Below are 20,419 nucleotides of genomic sequence, written 5' to 3'. Positions count from 1 at the left end.
ACATACACTCATTTTAAGTGCATTTTGTGACCTAATTAAGCTGGGAAAATACAACTGACAAGGGGGCTCTCATCCTTTCCTTGGATTTTCCATTCACATAGCTACAATAAAAAATCAGGTTTTTTCTGAAGTGTCTGTGTTTGTGTGTCCATTTACTTCTGTGTGTGCTTGTGGCGGGAACTGCATTTCTCAAAGATTTGATACACGTGACAGGAACTTTGGGTGAATCTTTGCATTAGACTTTGCCGGAGCAAACACCACCAAAAAAAAGGTTGGAAAGGATTTACTCCTTTCATTCAGAACTTGGGACACTCTTCAAGGAAAACAGTATATTTTAAGTCACAATTTGGCCAAATCTGTCCATACTAGATAAGTAAAGGTCTACATGATTTCTCTTGTTTTGTTCTGCTTTTTTTTTTTTTTTTTTTTTTTTTTTTTTCTCGACTGATAAGAAAGATTTGCTCAATTTTTCCATTAATAAAAGAAATAATTGATGGCTTCTCGTCTGGTGAAATAAGAATCTTTTAAGGATGACTACGTCGAATCAAAGTCAGTGGCAAAAGTCCCAGTGATTTGTAAAAAGCTGAATCTTAGGACCTTGCCATCAACTCTTTCCTTTATTCTCAACACTCGTAAAAGGCAATCCTTGCCTTGAAGTTATTGCATGCAGAAACCCTACAGACCCAACATGTGAGACATTTCTCCTAAATGCATACATTTTATGAAGGAGATACTTCATACCAGACTAACCATCAAAAAATTTCAATGATAGGAATATTATGGGACCTGTCATCAGGAATCAGCTCAGGAAGCATAACAAAAAACATGACCCAAGTTCATTCCTTGCTTAGACTTGTGGATTTAAATAATTATTAAATAATTATTGTTGATATTTTKACAAGATTGAGCAAATTCAAATGTATTCTTTTTTTACCAGAATATTTCAAGATAATTTTTCTTTTCTTTTTTTTTCTTTTTAATAGAAATAAAACATATGGAGCTTTAAAAATATGAACGAAACTGTATTTAGTTTTCACTAATTAATTTCAGAAGACTGGCTGTTTTCAAAAGCAATACTTTGCAACGCTTTACCTTTGTTACATTTTACTTGGCAGATTCAGTTGGCATAAMTAAAATTAAATGTTATCAAAATATATTAACTTTTTAAATTATTTTAAACCAACTCTTAATAAAGCTTTAAACAGTTTGTATTGTTAACAATAAAAGAACACCAATTCACCCCATGCTTAGAAAACTTCACAGAAAAACACACTTTTGCAAGATAAAATGCAACAGAAGAGCAGGGATGGAGGTAATAAACATGGTGTTCATCACTGGAAATGGGAAAGATTGTGAGGAGATTTTTCAGAAAATGGAATCATCAAAGGCTGCAAGGCAGAATTAGTAATTTCTTCACCAAAATATTAAATGAGCATACATCAGTAAAYCTACAGCAGAGTCAGCAGAGAGGGCAACTGCAGCAGACAGAAGGTGCAGATTAAAAGCTTGTGCTATTCACTACTTCAAATCACTAAAAATGAAACATAATGCAAGGTTTCATTGAAAATGTATGGATAAAAGWATCTCCATCCACCTTATTCCATGCRTGTTAGACAAGTGTGAGAGGCAGGTTCACTGAGAGAAGGACAGGCAGAGACACCCTTCATGCAGAAAGCATCAACTTGGAGTCTACAAACCTGTTCTGGTCAGGCTGGTTCCATCCAGCCTAAACCCAGCTTTATCTGCTGCTGCAACCAGTGCTTGTGCAAAAGTGCCGCTGGTAAAGATCGAGTCATCTGAGGAGCTACCTACACTAGATCTATGACTAGAAAAGTTACGGTCCTCATCAGACGCAGAACCCCATCCATTTACCATTGAACCTAAAAACAAATGTAGGGGGGCTAGTGAGTGGTGCACATTGGATATTCTTCGTTCATCTAAAGATTAAAGACCCGCTTAACACGTCCTTTCTCAACAGGAARTCCAAAATTCATTTGACAGAGCTTGGTACAAAAGAGCAATATTAATTTAAAGATTAAAGACCCCCTTACTGCATCCTTTCACAACACAAACCCCAAAGTTTATCTGACAGAATTTGGCACAACAGAGCACTATCAGAGCTAGGTGGGACCTCATTCATAGCTTATTCCATCTAGCTTTGATCCTGTAAGCAAAATACTACACACTCTCCACAAATGCAAAAGTTCCACAGTAAATTCTTTTGAAAATTAATGGCTTTTTCCTGTCATTGAATTGAATGTGACTGTTTTTGTTATTTTTTAGTTGACATGTTACAAATCAGTATCTAGTTTGATGTTTGCAAAACCAAGTCTTAATTTTGGACTGCACATGTGCAAGTCTCARTATATGTGGCTACAGTCAGGCCTGGACTTCAAGTGCTACTCTGAACAAGACTGGCACAATGCAATTKTATCAAAACCTTAAAATAAATAAGCAGTTTTAATGGCCTGAGAAAGCTGATCTGAAGTAGTTCATTCTAGYGGATTAAAGTAACTTTTATAAAAGGCTAGAAATAATTAAGATTCAAGAGCAGAGCAAATATATGCTCAAATTTAATACTGAGTCTGTTGCTAGGCCAGCGTTTGGTCCCATGGTACCTTCTAACTATGGATTAGCATCACTGCAGGAGAGGAAAGTAATAACATCATCATAAAAATGCAGTCAGAAAACCAGATACCAGAAAAACCACATGAAAGACAGATAGAAATCTTGATAGAAAGAGCAAACTAGAGAAGGAAGAATCAATCTTATTTGCTCTTTATTTGTATTATTTCTATTTTATTTTTTTCCATGCATGAATCAAACATCAGTCAGCTAATGAGAATGGCAGTCTCAAAAGCAAATATTTTTTTCAAAGTACTTTAATTCTATTTCTTTCAGGGTTTCAGATGGAGATGATTATGTTCTGTACTTCTAAAATGCCCCAGTTATTCTGCACAATGCAGTGGAGCAGGAAGCAAAGGAAAGAACCAGCAGCAAATATTTCACTTTGCTCCAGGAACAGGGCAGCCTGACCTTACCAGCCCACCATGAGGTGCAGAGCTACCAAAGTGCTTTTGGGACCTGAGCTGCTGCACTGCATGGTGCATTACATGGCATTGCACGGTGCTGAGTAGACACAGCGTGTCGCTCTGAGATGACACATCCACCACACCATCTTGAAACACATGAAATGTGCTTTTTAGCAACAGTTATGTTAAAAAAAAAAAAAAAAAAAAAGAAGCCCAGTGAACCTGTGGGAATCTGCAGAGAAGTGGTTTCCAAAGACATGTGGAAGGATACATCATGGCCCTGACTTTACTGGGTTAGCAGAGCTGAATTTCTGTAAATGTACATAAAATGTGTCTCACTACAGCAGCCTTTTTTAAATCCATGTCCAAGAAAGCATTGCTGTGCTTAAAATTGCTAAGTAGTAAATCAATAATGACCTGCTTATTGGCTAATTGATAGGCTAATTAACTAATGGTGGTGTCAGATATTAAAAATGTCCTGCAAAAATAGGTCATGAGTACAACAAATGAATCCTGGAATTCAGTAGCACGCTGCACCACAAAGCCCAAGAACAATGGATTATTCTGTGATGCTGCAGTGACCAAACCTTTTAATGTCAGAGAAGTGGCAGGCTATAACAACAAAAGCCCATGCACTTCTCAGATGCAAGAAAAGAAACCAAAGAGGTCTGCGGAGGTCTGACAGGCAGAAAGTGTGTTAAGCGCAACAGGGAGTGACAGAGTTTGATTCTGCTTGCCAAGAGCACACATAAAATTGTTATTTTCTAAACATAGTCGACCTGAAGCAGACAGATGTGAGGGAGCCCAGATAACAGCAAGGGAAGGCTAAAACTGAATTTCCTCTGAGAAGGCACTTTCTGAGCTAACAATCAAAGTGCAATAGGATCACAGAGAAGGGAGAGTAAAGACACTTAGCAAGTTATTGATGATGTATGAAAAGAGATACTACAGATAAAACACTTCATGAAGATGTAAGAAAATGAAATGCTATAACTGAGGACATTTTCAAACAATCACTTAYAGACACATTCCACAAAATATGTAAGTACAAGCTGAAACATAAAATTATATCTAGAGCTACAGATGTCAAAAGATGATACTTGGATGCTAAAAATTTAACATATATTGCCATTAATTTCAGGGCCCAAGGGTTCTCTACTTTACGTAGAGACATAAAAAACCATATACTGTACAGAACACTTTCTGTTTTCAGTATCACAATYCATGGAACTGCAGATGTTTTAAAAGAACTTTTAATTTCCATTTGCTCACAGTGCTCCATCTGCTAACCACTCAGCTGTGACACAACATACAATGCACAGGGTAATTTGGATGGGTCACTTTCAGGGTACATGCAGTACCACTTTCTCACCCGCTCTTTAAAGGACGGGACTGTTAGTCAAAAAAAAAAAAAAAAAGCCTCGTTTTAGGTATGAAATATACTGAAATCTCCAAAAGCACCTAGTGTGTGAATACAGCTATTGTTCTACACACTCACAGACATGCCAGTTTTTCTAAAATTATCTACTTTTTTATTATCAAACTGCCAGTTTCCTAGGCTAACCCTGCAAAAAAACCTCTGTTCCTCATCTCCTCACATTCCCATGGACAGCAAATATTAGCAAGGCCAGGAATAGTGAACTCCAGCCATGGATCCCTCTCCCTTCCCCTCTCCTTCTGCAGCTCTGCTAGGGGGKCTGTCAGGCRGGAAGTACAGCKCTGTTCTTGCAGGGTCATRAGTTTTACTGGGATGTCATGRCCCCACCTGGAATTCYGCTTCCTGTTCTGAGATTCTCAGCACAAGACAGACAGGGAATGGGACAAGTGTGTCCAGGGAAGAGGCACAACTGTGATTAGAGTGCTGGAATCTCTCTTCTGTGAGGACAGGCTGGGAGAACTGGGGTTGGTCAGCCTGGAGAAGAAAAAGCTCTGGGGAGATCTCCCTGCAGCCTTCAGTGTGTAAAGTGGGGCTATAACAAAGACAGAAAGAGGCTTTGTGATAAGGTCTGCAGTGACAGGACAAGAKGCAATGTTTTTAAACTAAGAGCAGCTTTAAATTGGATATAAGGAAAGAATTCTTTACTGTRAGGGTGGTGAGGCACTGGCACAGGYTGCCCAGAGAAGCTGTGGCTGTCCCATCCCTGGAAGTGTTCAAGGCCAGGCTGGATGGGGCTCTGAACAACCTGRGACAGTGGAAGGTGTCCCTGCWCATGGCAGRGGGATGGAACCAGATGACCTTTAAAAGTCCYTCTCAGTCCAAACCATTCTATGTTACTTCTGGTTGCTGGAAGCAACTTTTTCAACGGAAACTTTTTGTAACTGCCAAAGTCAGCAAGGCACCCTGAGACACCTCCAGCACCCACAGCTGTGTGTGAACAGGGAGCTAAAGGTGACATCTTGACATTGTTTCCACTGATTCCCAAGCTACTCAGTTTCACCACACAAACGATTCCTTTTCCCCACCACAACCTGCAGCAGTAAATCCCATTTTGCTGTGACCTGCAGAGGTGCAGACATTGCCCAGCAGGCATGGGAGTGCTGGAGTCCAGCCCGGGCACCTCAGGCCACAGCACAGCTGTGCAAACACAGCACACGTGGGCATTGCTGTTCAAAGGCATCCACTGGCCCCTTGCTTTCCAAATCAGATGCACATTTGTTTTTTTCTGAATAAAGGCAGAATAAGAGATGCTGACGTTCCTTTCAGATCAACYGTGCATTTTGAAATGGGATGAAACAGGCTTTTAGTGTCTCCTTTACATGCAGCTCACTATGTGTTTTCCAAGAGCACATTTGAGTTTTTACGCTTTCTGGCAACTGTAAATTTTACTCTTGCTGACAGCAGCAGTAAATGCTTTATGCAGAACAAAATCAGCTCTGTGAAAAGTTGAACTCTGTTTTCTTGCTCCATAAAATATCTCTTGGTGCTAATGCAAACAGAAAGCTTCTTTGCTCTCAGGGAAAGGTGAGGGGAACAGAGGTGCCAGCTTCCAGCAGGCTGCTTGCTACCGCTTTAGTGGCATTTTGCTGGCAATAAAAATGCTATTTTTCTTTGCAAAATGTACTGTTGCTTCACTTAAAAATAAAAATGATAAAAAAATTGAATGCACATGTGAAATAAAAGCTGCTCACAACAAACCCAACACCTCTGAGAATTCAATTAGATACTTTTCTGCATCTATCAACCTCTATGAGCTTCCTTCATGTGTTTTCCTTTACAAGACCATCCACAACATTAAGTCCCTCCTCCTCTGCAGCTTTTTTAATGGAACMTAGATAGACTGCTTAGGTTTGTGAAGTACGGGTGACTTGGGGACCCCAATCCTTGGGGACCGATGCTACACCAGCTGAAATGAGTTACAGAATTCCTTTAGCCTTTGTACAGGACAAGGATATTATCCTCTCTTGGATATGTCTCACTACTGCCATAATGGCACAGAGAGAATGACCACTGATTTTGGTATAATGATGGAGTAGAAGCGGAAATAGTCTTTGTACCATCAAAACAAGAAAGAATAACAGGAGTGTTTGAATGCAGAATATAAAAACAATCACACTTCAAAAACTAGACCTTGGTTTTTGCTTTCCTCCACCCTAAATGCCCATATATTTAAACRTATACACCTGGAACAAACCCTTAAGATTTAAATATTTCATTTTCTAAAAAAGAAGGAGGTAAAAAACGTACGTAGACATTCGACACTTCACAGGTCTGATGATAATTAATGACCTTCATAAACATCTAATGAAAAATGAATTTATGTCACTTAGCCAAATTTATTTCTGTTTGCATTCCATCTTTCTATATTTTTTTTTGTTTCCATATTGCTGAAAGGCAYAAAAATTTCTCAAATTTATTCAAGCTGTTAGAAAAGAAATGYACACAGAACATTAAGTAGTTGCTCAAATGTTGCTGAGCAGTAAAATACTATGATAAAGTGGCATCTTGCTGTGTCTCTATTACTTCTTCAGCACTAAAATTAATTTATGATCAGTCATCAATTCATTTACATGTCATTTTATGCTAAATCTATCGTTGCTGATGAATGCATATCCCTAGATCCATTAAGCTAGAGTAAAGTCTGTGCTTTATAATATGACCCTGCTAATTGTTGCATTACCATTTTTATGAGATACAAAAAGTAGCAGTTTCCTATTTTCTGAGCACATATTTAATCCATGAAACACGTTCTTCCTATTAAATGCAATATGTCTAACTGCTTATAAAATAGAATCTTTTGCWATAGGTATCCCTAAGCAAATCAATATAAATATTGAGCTCTGCYATGGTAAAATATGGCTCATGAAAATGATATTGTGCAGTTATCAAGAATTATTCCATTTGTGCTCAGACACAATGAATGAACAACTTTTTCCATGCAGGCAGYGATCAGTGAGTCTTTTAATCAAAGCCAAAACATGTCAAATAAGGGATATTGTTCCTTGCTRAGCCTCACAATCTACAGAGATTTTTATAATTTCAGATCTATATAATTCTATTGAAAAAAGAAATTGTTACCCATTTGCTMTGGTACTGTTTACAAGAATATCTGTTTATATCAGTTTGTATGAGGTAGAAGAGGGCTTGCTCTAATTTCCACGCTAGTTAATGAGTGTATCTCTTCCCTCAGCCAAAGTGTACCAGGACTGAAGATCCAACAGCCCTCCCTCCCAGCTTCACTGGTGCTGCAGGAGAAGGAGATAAGGAGAGGGTAAAAAAAAACCCAAATTGTAATACTTTGACCTGAAAAAACCTAGGCTTGTTCTTAGTGATTTCAGTGAGAAGCAAATTAATTTCTTCTACAGCCATCATATGCAATTAATTAGGTCCATTAAAGTCAAATAATGTAACAGACTCTTTGTGGCCATTCATGACATAATTCCACACAGGACTTCATTATAAAGGCCAACATTAAACATAAGAGAAAGTTTCAATGTGTCACTGAAAGCAAAAAATAACCCTAAATAATTATGAATTAAAAGTCAAGTGAGCAAAAGTTTTACCAGTGTTTTCTAGTTCTTACTATTTTTTTTAAGCAGATTCAGTGACTCGATATCCTAACAAACCATGCAGGGAATGAGGCAAACCCTTGGTTTAAATTTCATTCTATCCCACAAACATTCAAATCTAAACCTCCCTCCTCGAGTTCCCTTTGTAATAGCTGGAGAATGTTAAGATACAGTTCCTGAGCACTCCTCCTTTCCTTTCACTTTATTATACAYGTCAACATTATGTCTCTGCCACCTGCAAAGAGAAAAGCTTAATAGTGCAGATTAAATCCTTGTCTGAATCCTCAGTTAGCTGTAACTAAAACTCAAGGGCCTRGAAGACAACTTGACTTTCAAACAGTTTAAAGGAGCAGCACTGTGGTGTCAGAGGGATTCGGGAGCTTGCCAGTGTTTCCCCTCAGAGAATCCCACATTTGGCACTTCATGAAATCCTTGCTCTCAGCTCAGCCATGAAGAACAAAGCACCATTTCAACCCAAGAGTGGGGATCTTTAAGGCATCGCTGACTGAGGCATGCAAACTCTGCAGGGTGAGGAACCTCACCCTGCTCCCTCCACAGCAACTCTGTTTGGAGGAAGTCTGGACCAAGGGATGTCAATTTAGATTTCTCACAAACGCTGAACTCCCAGGGCACTTCAAAAGCATTGCTTCATCTGGGTCAGCTGTTTTCATTTGCCTCCATTTTCAAATGTAATCTTTAGAGAAGTGAAAACGTGGTCTATAAATTCCTAGCAAAATGCTGGTTGAAGTCAGCACAAGAAAGAACAATTTAGTTGTTCTACAGTATTTTAAAAGTAATCAAATTGAAGAATGAGAAGCAGCTTGGGAACAACTGAAGCAATTTGCTATACACTCCTTAACACCAGCAAATACAGCCTGGAAGAGTTAACAGAAATAGATAAAAGAAAAATTAAAATTCTCTTTTGAAAAAAAAAAAAACGGCCAAGTATAACATGCAATTTCTTTCCATCCTTAGGAACAAAAAAAACCCCAAAACAAAAATCAAGCCCTCCTAAAATCAAGGTTTGACCTATATAGTAACTGAGGAGAACAGAAATAGTTTTGTTATTTGAAGATTTTGCCATCTTACAGACCCTTTAGACTAACACTCTGGGTATAGTTCTGTAAAGCTATCGTTCCTTATTTAACTTAGTCTAAATGTTGGTTTCAAGCTATAGGGGCAGTTTATWATTCTGCTTCCCTTCCAGCTGCATGTTCCCTTCCTGCAGGGCCAGCACACACCTTGCCATGTGGTGAACCAGAGCAAGGAAGAGATCCAGCTAGTAATTAAAGAAGCAGAAGAAAAAGGAAAAGAAAAACTTTAATTTCCAGCTGGATGAGGCCACATGAAGTTAGTGGTGGTGATGAGTGGGCATGAATTTACACCACCTTAAGTACATTCCCAGTCCACATTATCGAGCTCTGCCAAATTTCTTCCAAAATACYAGAAAGCTTCTAACACTCCAGTAATTAGATATTTAATGCTCCAATAATGAAACAAGATTTATACATATTATAACAAGACTGAAGGTTATTCATAAAAATATAAGCTGTAATAAGCACGGAAGTTTTAAACTGGAGCAGGAATACAACTRTTCCTTATTTGCTATAGGAAGCATGGTCCAAAATATCAAGTGAAGATGCAAATAGGGAAACATTCATTTTCTGATTTACAGATACATAAGCATTGGCATATTAATATATACCAAATGAAAAATTTATACCAACCTGTTTTTTAAAAATTTATTTGTTGCTGTTTTGCCAGTGCAAAACTCTTCGTGAATTCCTAACAGAAAGGCTTCTGAGCCATTAGTGAGATATGCAAAAATATGCAGCATTATAGCCTGAAGGAGATTACACTAGAAATTCAAGCAAAGTGAGTTAACATATTCATGCACTAATAAGTTAACCTTCTCAATTCAGGGATTTAAACTTTAACTTCATGGCCTTCAGTTGCATCTGGATTTCAAATCACAGCAGCAGAGATACAATTCTTAAATCTTAATTAGATTGGCAAGCAGTCTGGCTTTAGGATGAAGGAAAACCTGGAAAGTGGGATTAAGCTACACAMTATTTCATTCAACATGAGAAAAGGAAGAAAATTATAGATATTGATGCTCCACCATGGTCATATTCCTACACTGTTTCCAGAACAGCAATCTTTCAGCATGGGTGCAAAAGCCTTGGGATTTCAAAGGTCCAGACAAAAACTGAATTCCGTGGTGCAATGGTTCTGAACAAGCTCCCTTAAGGTACAAGCAATAATCAGTGTTCATCCACTGAGATAAAAAACTGAAGTAGCACCCACCACCACTGTGCCATTTGGGATATTTGGGTCTCCAGCACATCTGCACATTATGGACACAGTACATTAAACAGATATCCAGGTTCAACCTAAAGGGAAGTACACTAATGCTTCCAAAGAGTATGTTACGTTCATATAAAATCTGTGTTTTTAAAAAACAATGTCTTTCASTGCCTACATTTCACCAACAGCAATTTAATTTGTTCAGGTTCTGTGCATTGATTTTTAGCAGGGCTTTCTAGGTCCCCTTTGATGATGATGTAGCTTTCCAAGGCAAGAAGCAGTGAGGGAARGAGGGTCAGAATCATTAAATAGGGAACAATTACTAAATTCAGCAATACAAAGTAGGTACAAAATACACATTTTCCTACATAAATGTGGTATTTACTCTATAAATAAATATTGTGCTGATCTAACTAMATTTACTCTGAGGTCTTTAACTTTCTTGTGTTCATCAGGGAAAGCATTTACCCAACAGACTATCTAAAAGTGCTTTAAGAAAATATTTTTATGCTACTTCTGATTTATGAAATATATGTTGCTAAGCTGAGGTCTTCCCCCTCCTTTTCATGTAACTGCCTTGCTTCTCTAGTAGAATGAACCTTTCATGAAAGCTAGGATATAACTGAATTTTCTTTCAAGTCTTTAAAGCTTTTTAAAATTCATGAATTTTCTTATCATGTTGCAGCAAAGCAAAGTATTTCCAAATCCTTCTTTAACTTTAGCGTTTAGTATTAACACATTTTAAATGTTACAGAAATCGAGTGGAATAAATTTTCACTTAGGAAGTGTCCGACTGATGACACATTTTACTGRTAGGAACAAGCTGGTGTCACTGTGTTTGGTTACCTGTCACAGAGCTGTCTAGATTGTCCATACTGGAGCCTGGAGTATGCTCTAGACCTCTCAGTGGCCTACTGATTTCTACAGCTTCTTCTTCCATATCATCCTCATCATCATCGTCATCTGGAACATCTGTTTCCAAATCTGAAATGAGGTTTCCAGATACGTATCCTAGGGGAGGAACTGGAGCCTGAGGAGGTTGTGTATTGCTTTGGATGTGCCTATACAAACAAACAGGAAAAGGTRTCAGAATGGATGAGACTTTGCTGCCCATGGTCAGTAAAACAGAAGCCTTTCAGCACGTCCTGAAGTAGGTTTACAAAACATGCTTGGTTAGGTCARACTCAAGAAAAGTCAGTTCAGTTATTCATCACAGCTTCTAATACCAGTGTGCCTGCACACTTTCCAGCCTTAAATAAAAAGAATAAAGACAAAATCCCCTAGGATGGGGAAGGTCAGGATAGCCTTCCCACAGATAAAGAGCGATACACACAGAGCCTACATAAATCAGGTAGGAAAGCCATGGAAAAGCACAATTCTGAATCCCAGCCTAGCATATAAGTGTCTCACCCAATATTCCCCCTTGCAAATCACACGTTGAACCAAAGTTAAATTTCACTCCTTCCGCTTAAGCAGATGCAGTGCCCTGAAGCAAAAGTCACCCTAAAGAGGAGGAAATGGCCAGCAGGACAGAAGAAATTTTCAAGTCCAATGAACGCATCATCAGYGAGGCCTTTTCATTTTGCTTTATTCCAAGAAGTTTAATTGATTTAATTGCAGCAGTATTAGGGCATGCATGTGTGAAATTACTGCATGCAGCAATCACATTAAGGAAAAAAAAAAAAAAAACAGAAAAAGAAAAACGAAGATAAAAAAGCACCCACAGGATGGCTAAATGGCCCAAGGCAAGCATGGGATCTGGAGTTTGATTTGCCTGGTCTCTGAGACAAAAGAACACCACCACCTTTCAAAGCACAGAGCACAACAGGTACACAGCAAGCTGTGCCAGGGGAGCCAGGCAGGACTTGCCTTGGCACAAGAGCATGTCCCATGCTTGCAATTGCTAATTTAGGCACSTGGGAATCCTTGGGTGGCTGTACATGAGATGCCATGACCTGATTTGAATCGGCAGCACTCTGGATGGGATCCAGGATTCTGCCGGTTTCTTGCTTACATAGAGGTAAAACMAAACAAATTACAATTGTCACCTGTTTGGCTCCCAGCTATATTTTCAGTGAAAACTTTGTGCAGTATTGTTGCCTATACGCGATGAATGAATTCTTTTTATTCAAAGAGCCGTTTTAAAAATTCACATAATTTAAATCTATTAGATATGAGAATGTCATGGTAAATGTTATGTACCACTGGTAACTTTCTCCACCTCAGTGAAGGTTTTAACTCATTTCTTGTTCTGTATCTAATTTCCAGAACAAGTGTTTCCTTTTTGATATACAACCACCTCCTGATTAACAGTTATTGAATCCTTTTCTGCCTGGACACAAGGTTTTTAGTGCTCTATGCAGTGTTCAAAACACTGGGGCACTAAAGGGCACTACCATCTAACTAACCCTCAATAAACAGTGTGATTAGCTCCCAATCAAGCAAAATGCTTAAGTATATGTTTAATGTTAAGCTTGTGATAGAACAATTGAAGTCAATTTCTCATGTACTCATAGTTAAGCATATACTTAAGTGATTTGCTGGATCAAGGCCATAATGATTATGTACTTTTCCAGTAATCTCTAATGGGCTCTTTCTTAAATTCCTAGTTGGCTGATCTCTTTATTTCTCTGTTGCTACTCCCACAGCAACCTATCTGACAGGTCTCATTTTGCTGGTTAGTTTTCCCCCTCTCTGTACACTGGGCAGGTTAACTTTGTGAAAAGAAAACTGAGAAATCTTCCTTCCCGGTCAAAACAATGGAGGATTTCTACTGACTTGGACTAGCATGATAMATGTCCAGCCAAACAACATAAAAATATTTTTAAAATTCCTGTCATAAAAATCACTTCTCTTTGCAACCCTCAGCATTTACCCCAATACCCAAATATGAAAAAAGGTTACGTCCTTGTTTTTTCTTTTTTTTTAGCATTTCAGGCTCAATTCCCTTGACTTTACACAAGAACAACATTAAAATCTGTATAATCCTAAGCACATTATGAAACTTCACAATCAATTTTTATTTCTCCAAAAAGGGAGCAAGACCTTTCCTGCCAGCTGTGAGCGGCTTTGGTGCAGCGCCCTGCTCCATTATCTGTGCCTGGACCAGCACCCGGGATTGGAGGGCACAGCAAGGGTAACAGCTGCAAAATGCAGCAGCGACTGCCTGTGCTGGCAGGSTGTGCATCTGTGTGCTGGCTCAGAAGCCGGTGCCTTCAAGAGGCCAGGTCTAGCTGCTGCTGGGATTTGGGTCTGTCCCACAGGAAGGCTGGGGGCCCTGCTTGGCGTGGTACCCTGTTGATGGAGTGCAGATTGCAGACAAGCCTCGAGGCTTGTGYGGTGCCCAGGGAAAACAGCTGGCTCGGGTTGGGCACCGCCTGCCTACCTGCCTGATGTACTGATGGGAGCTCGAGATGAATAACTCTGGCTTTATTTACCAGGGAAGAAAGGCTGCTCCTCCGCTGGCAGTGCGCCAGGCAGTAACCAGCTCTGCTCTGAGATTCGCGGCCTTTGTCTGGGTGGAAGAGTTGTAAAAGGACAACTGCTGCTTAGGGAACATCCAGGAAGAAACTGACCTTCACCGTGTCCCCAGCCTGCTGCAGTTGACAAGTTCTTTTGCAGTCCCTGAAGAGACTGCTTCTGTTTGTTTTGCAGTGGAAATGTTACTGTGGTATTTGCTGCACTTCCTTTGAATAGGCGTAAAGCATTCTAAACACTAGATCCGTTCTGTAAATACTAACAACTTTCTTTCTGCTGTTCCTGGGTTTTTCCCATGAATCAGAAATTCTCATGGTATTTCAAAGCACAGAGATGCAAATGCCTCATACTCAAGTGGCACAGTGTAAAAGCTGCTACACTGCTATTTCAAGAGACTMTCATTGTTTTGAATCAGGAATTTAGAATATCGTTATTTTTGAAAATAAAAAAAAAATTCCTATCTTTTGCTAACCTGAAGAGAGAGTACTCTCAACTGTATAAAAGCTGTCAGGAGGTGGGTATTAACTACTTAGCTGAACATGTGTAAAATTTCTGAGAAATACTATTTTTATATGTTTTTAGACAAAATTTTGCATATTACCAAGTATTATGATTTAAAGAGCACATACTAATTGTAGGGCCTTCCAACTATGGACAGGATTTTGCTATTTCTTCTTCCATTTTACTTCTTCAGAAACATAACTGAAATGTTGTTAAACATAGTCAATATTTATGTCATAAAGGAATAAATCATTATCATTATCATTGTTATTATTATTTTGCTTTCATTTCCCTGATCACAGATGACCCCTTCAAACATTTACCATGTCTGCTTTGCTATATCAAACTGGTAAGCCCTTGTTAACTCATCGAGGTGAGCTTGAAGCATTGGCTGCATCTCCTCTCGTGGGGAAGGCGTGAGGGTTGCAGTCGACTGTTGCCCAAAGGAGATGGCAGGAGATGAAGCTACTCCCCGGACAGGAGGTGTGGGGACACGATCATCATCCTCTTCAAGCTCATCCTCCATGCCCTGATGCAGGTAGGTCTGAACTGGCAAAGGTGGACACCAACCATCACTGTCATATCTAAAATAAAAATCAAATAAAGTTAGTGCATATCAAATCTCATCTCTGCCGTGCAGAACAGAGTGTAGAGGGTATAGAGGATTTCTACTACAGTTGAAAACYTTGCACACAAGTGTGAGTTCTAACATTTAATGAAAACAGGGTTATAATTGCTTAAATTGTCCTTATTGAGTCAGTTTAATTTTTCCCACAACAGCGAAGCAATTTCAACAAGATACGCAACAAAAAAATTACTAATCCATTATCACATTTGTKAATGGTGATTAGATAATGTTACACCACAATCAACAACAAGAATGAACTAATTCACTTCCAGGATCATTACTGTAGGAGAATGAATACTGACCTAGACACGAAAATAGCAGCATTCTTTAAAGGCAGAGAAAGCTTTATGCAGCAGCTTTTATTTCAGAGAATCCCAGAATATGGTGAGTTGGAAGGGACCCACAAGGATCATCCAGTCCAACTCCTGGCCCTGCACTGCACCATCCCCAAGAGCCACTCTGTGCCCAAGAGCCTTGTCCATTTACTTCCATCCTCCCCTTTATCTGTCTATAAATTCACCATTTGTTTCTGGTTTGTAGCTCAAACAAAAAGCTACACTTTCCTCATAAATTCTGGTGTCTCCACTCTGCACATGGGTATCTCCTGTGCTGTTAATCCATTCCTGTCACAGCAGCACTGACCCTAAGCATATGCTGTGTCACAGCACCAGCTGATAAGATCCATTAGCACACATGTTGACAGCCCTGCCAGCACCCCACCTCCTACCCAATCTGTCCTGGGACTCACCTAGACACTGCTACATTTTGAACACTTTCTACGCACCTGCCCAAAGCAAATGGAAGGATTAGCCACTAGGAGTATCCTTGATTACCAAATTCTTCTCTCTTCAAACACCAAGCAGGAGTTWGTGGTTTATTTGCTGCCTTATAACAAAGGTGTAAGGGATGATGCTGTATCTGATCAGGACTAGAAACAGAAGCTTTGTATTTTATTACCACTTCTTAAGCAAGCTTCGCCAGCAAGTCAATTCTTTCTCTGTACTCATGAGAGGGCCTTTCAATTCAGTGCTATATTACAGTATCATCCAGGGACACTGTCCCTTGGAGACTCTGGCATCATTCCAGGTGGATAGGCCTTAGTGACTGTGGCCATTCCCTGTGCRTTATCTCCCCAGAGTAATTCCCTAATCTGAACAGTACTTCAGTTGTASACAGCTTTGCTGACAATCACACCACTCAAATCTCACCTGTCTACTTCTCCCATCTTCAAAACATCCAGTCAGGCATCAGTCCCTTGAGCATCAGCACACATTTCTTCTTAACTCCTGGTGTATTCCAAAAAAACTCAGGATATACAGCCTTTTTTTTTTTTTTTTTTAAAAAAAAAAAAAGGCAGCCAGACAACCACAAGCTCTCACAGCTCCTTCACTGTCAAACCATCACACACTCTAAAGGCCATTTCCCAAACATCATCTAAGTCACTTTATCTTCTTTCCACCTTCAAGGACTGCTGACAAGGTCCTTTTTTCTGCAATGCAGGCAGGCAATGCATTGTGCAATACAGTTAATTTCTCAAAACAGCTTAAAAATACTCCTTTAAAGCTTCTGATTTGGAAGGAAGGATTTACCAACTTCCCAAAGAAAAATGAATTACTGTCAATTTTCTCAAGTGTGAAGCCAGGTTATAAAAAGGCTGGGAACACTGAGATGGAGAAGTCTCAAAACCTGTCTTATGAACACAACATTTACTTTCAGCAAAACCCAAATATTTCCACGGGTAACTAAACTACTTTTTCCTTACTCAAAAGTCTGTAGTCTGTATCTAAATACACAGATTCAGAATAGCTAAAACAACCTGATTTAATCATCCAAAAGTCCGTGGAAGAAATATCTGGTAATAAACACTGGTATAAATATAAACCTATATATATATATATGTAGATATAACCCTATATAAATACACAAATACACATTTGAGCACAGAAATGAAAATAAAGGCTGCTTCTTAACTCCTGGTCTCTAGGAAGTTTTGAGTGATTGATCATTACCATTTTTGTAACAGTAACAGAGATTTCAGAAAATGTTACATGGTACATATTCATCCTTAGCAGACAATTAAGCTATGAGCAGCTGTAATTTGTCTTTCCAAACAATATTCACTTGTGACATTTGCACCCAAGGCTGAAGGGACCATCCTAACTCATGCTGCTAAAAATGTACAATGCAACAGTTCTCTCACTTCCTTTTGCTCTCTCAACCTCATGCTTTGCTATAATGGCTTCTTTAAAAGGGACAGGGCACAAAGATGCTCCCTGGTGACTTTTCAGTGATGAATAAATGAGCTTTGGATGTGCTCGCCTTCTGACCCTACCCGCTTCAAATCCCCAAATGTTCAGCTTGATAGTAAAAAAGATTTTTTAGTGAAGAGATTTCCTAGTGAAAAGATTCTGCACAAGTACCGCATCTTTACCTAAATTTTGTTTGAAATGGAAAGCAGCCTAAGTCTGAAGTTCAGGACAATGAGATTAAARATTTCAGGTACAAGAACCTTTGTCTCCTTAATGTAAGGTGTCCGAAAAGCCACAAGTTCTAACCAGCATTTTAGAGAAAAACAAACAAAACAAACCAAAAACACAACCCCGCCCCCCAAAAAAAAACCAAGGGTAAAAAGAAAATAAGCAAATCTAACAGACTACATAGTAACTACACATCACATAAATTTTACAGTTATAGAAATATCCGGTACCACCACAATGATTATTGGTCACATCTGTGTTCTTTTTTATATTTTGAATAAATTCAATGTGGTGAAAATGCAACTTTTTTTCAAGCACACTTATTAAAATCTAAGTGTCTTAACTTCATTAGGTACCTCCAATTGTAATTTCATTATAATTAAGACCCTAATAAGTTCTGGTTAACAAACACGAGTATATTTTCTTAGTAAGTTTTATTGTTGTGTCAGCACTTTTATTCTATAGTAATCTTTTACTTATTCATGACACTAATAGATTTGTTCCTTCAAAATACAAAATAAAGGTGATAGACAAAGGACACATTCTATGACAACTGTGTTTCATTACACACATAGTTGCAACCAATGAACCCTTCCTCCCTGGAACTCATCAGAAATGATTTTTTGAAGTAAAAGGCCCTATACTATCTCCTTAATTTTCCTAAGGACAGAAAATAAGTATCAAATATACTGACATTCAGCAGTTAATATTCCGTTCTGAGGTGTAATCAATAGCAAGAAACATAAATAACCAAGTAAGAATATGCAGACTGCCTTTACTGGGGATGGTTCAAGATCATGCGTATTACTGTTAAAAAATTGAAGTAAATAGTAATAAGTAATGAGCATTTCCTTACTGTCAAGTTTAGATAAAACCAAGCAAAATCATCTCCTCTGAAAAGGATGGGAAAGGGAACATCAATTTGGAAGTTACYATAGGAAAAGAGAAACTTAATGGGCACAACAGGTTCTTTGCTGTGGTTAAATAGGAATTTAAGACATCCCCAAAACCATCACTTCATATAATATGGCTGAGTGGAGTAAGATGTTTGCTTTTCCTGCTGCAGTTTATGGAAAAATGGAGGCAAATGCAAACCCTTGTGCCTCCRGGAAGAAGATGGCAGACAAAACTGAGTGTATTTTTTATGTGATAAGTTGTTAGATGACTTAATTTCTTTTTTAATATAACTTGCTATTGTGGATTATTTTCTTTTGCAACTTAGAAGTCCACTAATGCTCATAAGACTGCTAGTGTTAACCTCTGGCAAGCAAAACTTGTCAAATTTTTTGAGTTTTTTGGGTGATAATCATGCCAATGAAACTCACACTTGAATTCAAGTGTTATAGAAAGACATGCAGAAAAACAAGTTCCTATTTAAATGCCACATTCTTTGTTTTATTGCTCTAAACATTCAATTTTATATGTTTAGAGTAATATTTCACATCGTGAGAATTTTATGAAAGTTCGGTTTTTCTGATTGGAAGTTCATTTCTCAACTGTAATTCACAACATAATTACATCTGCATGTAACTAATTCCAAAATTAAAACACATTGAACTGGTCAYGGATAGAGTACATCAAAACAATCCCAGAAAAAATGAAATAAGTTTAAAAAAAGTAGCTTTTTTTTTTTTAAACCCCGTGTGTCCATATTAAAGGCAACATAAGGAATGCAGTCTATGATTCTTTCCCTCTCAGMATGTTGAGAACCACAGAAACAAAATCAACCCCTAAATACAGAAGAACCATTAGCATCGGAAGCATCTTGAGAAAGTACAGGAATTGCAGATTCAGTCTTCACCAAAGGTTCTTGCAAATTACTGTAGCTCCAGACTCAGACTGTAAGTCCAACCTTCAAATTTTTTCTGTGTTTGCTAAGATGTGTATTACAAGGTCTTGCTGCAACCACGGTTAATGAGACATTACAAAAACCAGAGGAGAATAATTCAAAACATAATCAGAGGAAAAACTAAGTCTGAAGTGTGATCCTGGAGGCTGGTGATTACCTTCTCCTTAAATAACCAAAGTTGTCTTGGTGACCAACATCATTCCTTCCAGCTAAATTACAGATGCTTTATGCAACTGAGGAGTCAAGCCCTGTGTCACAAGGGATTTCTCTAGAAATACCTTTTATGCTATTGCATTGTTCTGAAGAAAATCCAAGTGGTTTGCCTTCTATAACATAATCGTTTTAGTGAAACGGCTGCACATTTGTTTTAAGGATATAAACTGATAAAGACAAAATTATTATATGGTGAAACACTTTTAAATTTATTTTAGCCTCTTATAACAGAATACAGAATGATTATATGAACTTTTTGCCTTGAGATTTAAACAACACTCACGATCAGTAAGGTTATTCATTTGCCATTACTTTGAAATTCCAAATCTAATACAGCCTGAATGGCCTTAATTTTAAAATAAACTTTCCTGATCAACACAGTTACTTATTGCTCATTTTAAGATTCAAAGGACTTGGTACATGAAATAATACGGAATTATTCTATTTTTAATTATAAAAGTAGTAATGATCAGTTCATTCTTACAATTGAGATAACACTTTAAATATTTGTATTCAGTAAAGCTATTACAATGTTTTCTTAAAAATGTTTCATCCTTAGGAAATATTGATTAATCCATGTAATTAAACATACAAAAATTYGTCCCTGACATAACAATTATTCTCAAAGGCTCCAACAGAACTAACCACAGTAAACTATGTTTTTATTTTCTGATTTTCCTCCCAAGTTTGATAAACTGGTATTTCACATAATTACACTTTATAAAAAGCATTTTRTAATTGTTGTCTGTGTAGCAAATGTCTTTTTCCTCTTATTTAGCGCTTCTGGTGTGATTTTGTGTCCTTGAGAACAAGTTTGAGCTATGCAAAAATAAGTGGAAGATTCCAGAAACTTGAGAGTTGCTTAAACAATAACAAAAACCCCTATAATTAGCATGCCTTCCCCAACTGTGAAATTTCTTCTAAAAAC

At 38.1% G+C, this 20,419-nt stretch overlaps 1 protein-coding gene across 1 annotated transcript in view; it reads right to left on the bottom strand.

The window, feature by feature from the left end:
* ROBO2 (roundabout guidance receptor 2) overlaps positions 1-20,419 on the bottom strand; it is a 168,734-nt gene that overhangs the window by 22,322 nt on the left and 125,993 nt on the right. Inside the window, exons 22-24 of the mRNA XM_057376620.1 lie at positions 14,648-14,908; positions 11,193-11,407; positions 1,698-1,880 (exon numbers count right to left, since the gene is read on the bottom strand). Coding sequence (XP_057232603.1) covers positions 1,698-1,880; positions 11,193-11,407; positions 14,648-14,908 — 659 coding nt within the window. The remainder of the gene's footprint in view (positions 1-1,697; positions 1,881-11,192; positions 11,408-14,647; positions 14,909-20,419) is intronic.

The sequence above is a fragment of the Malurus melanocephalus genome, unplaced genomic scaffold, assembly GCF_030028575.1.
Source record: "Malurus melanocephalus ecotype Western Australia unplaced genomic scaffold, MMel_1.1 scaffold_285, whole genome shotgun sequence".
In the NCBI taxonomy this organism is placed as follows: Eukaryota; Metazoa; Chordata; class Aves; order Passeriformes; family Maluridae; genus Malurus; species Malurus melanocephalus.
This window is presented reverse-complemented; position numbering and strand designations above follow the sequence as displayed.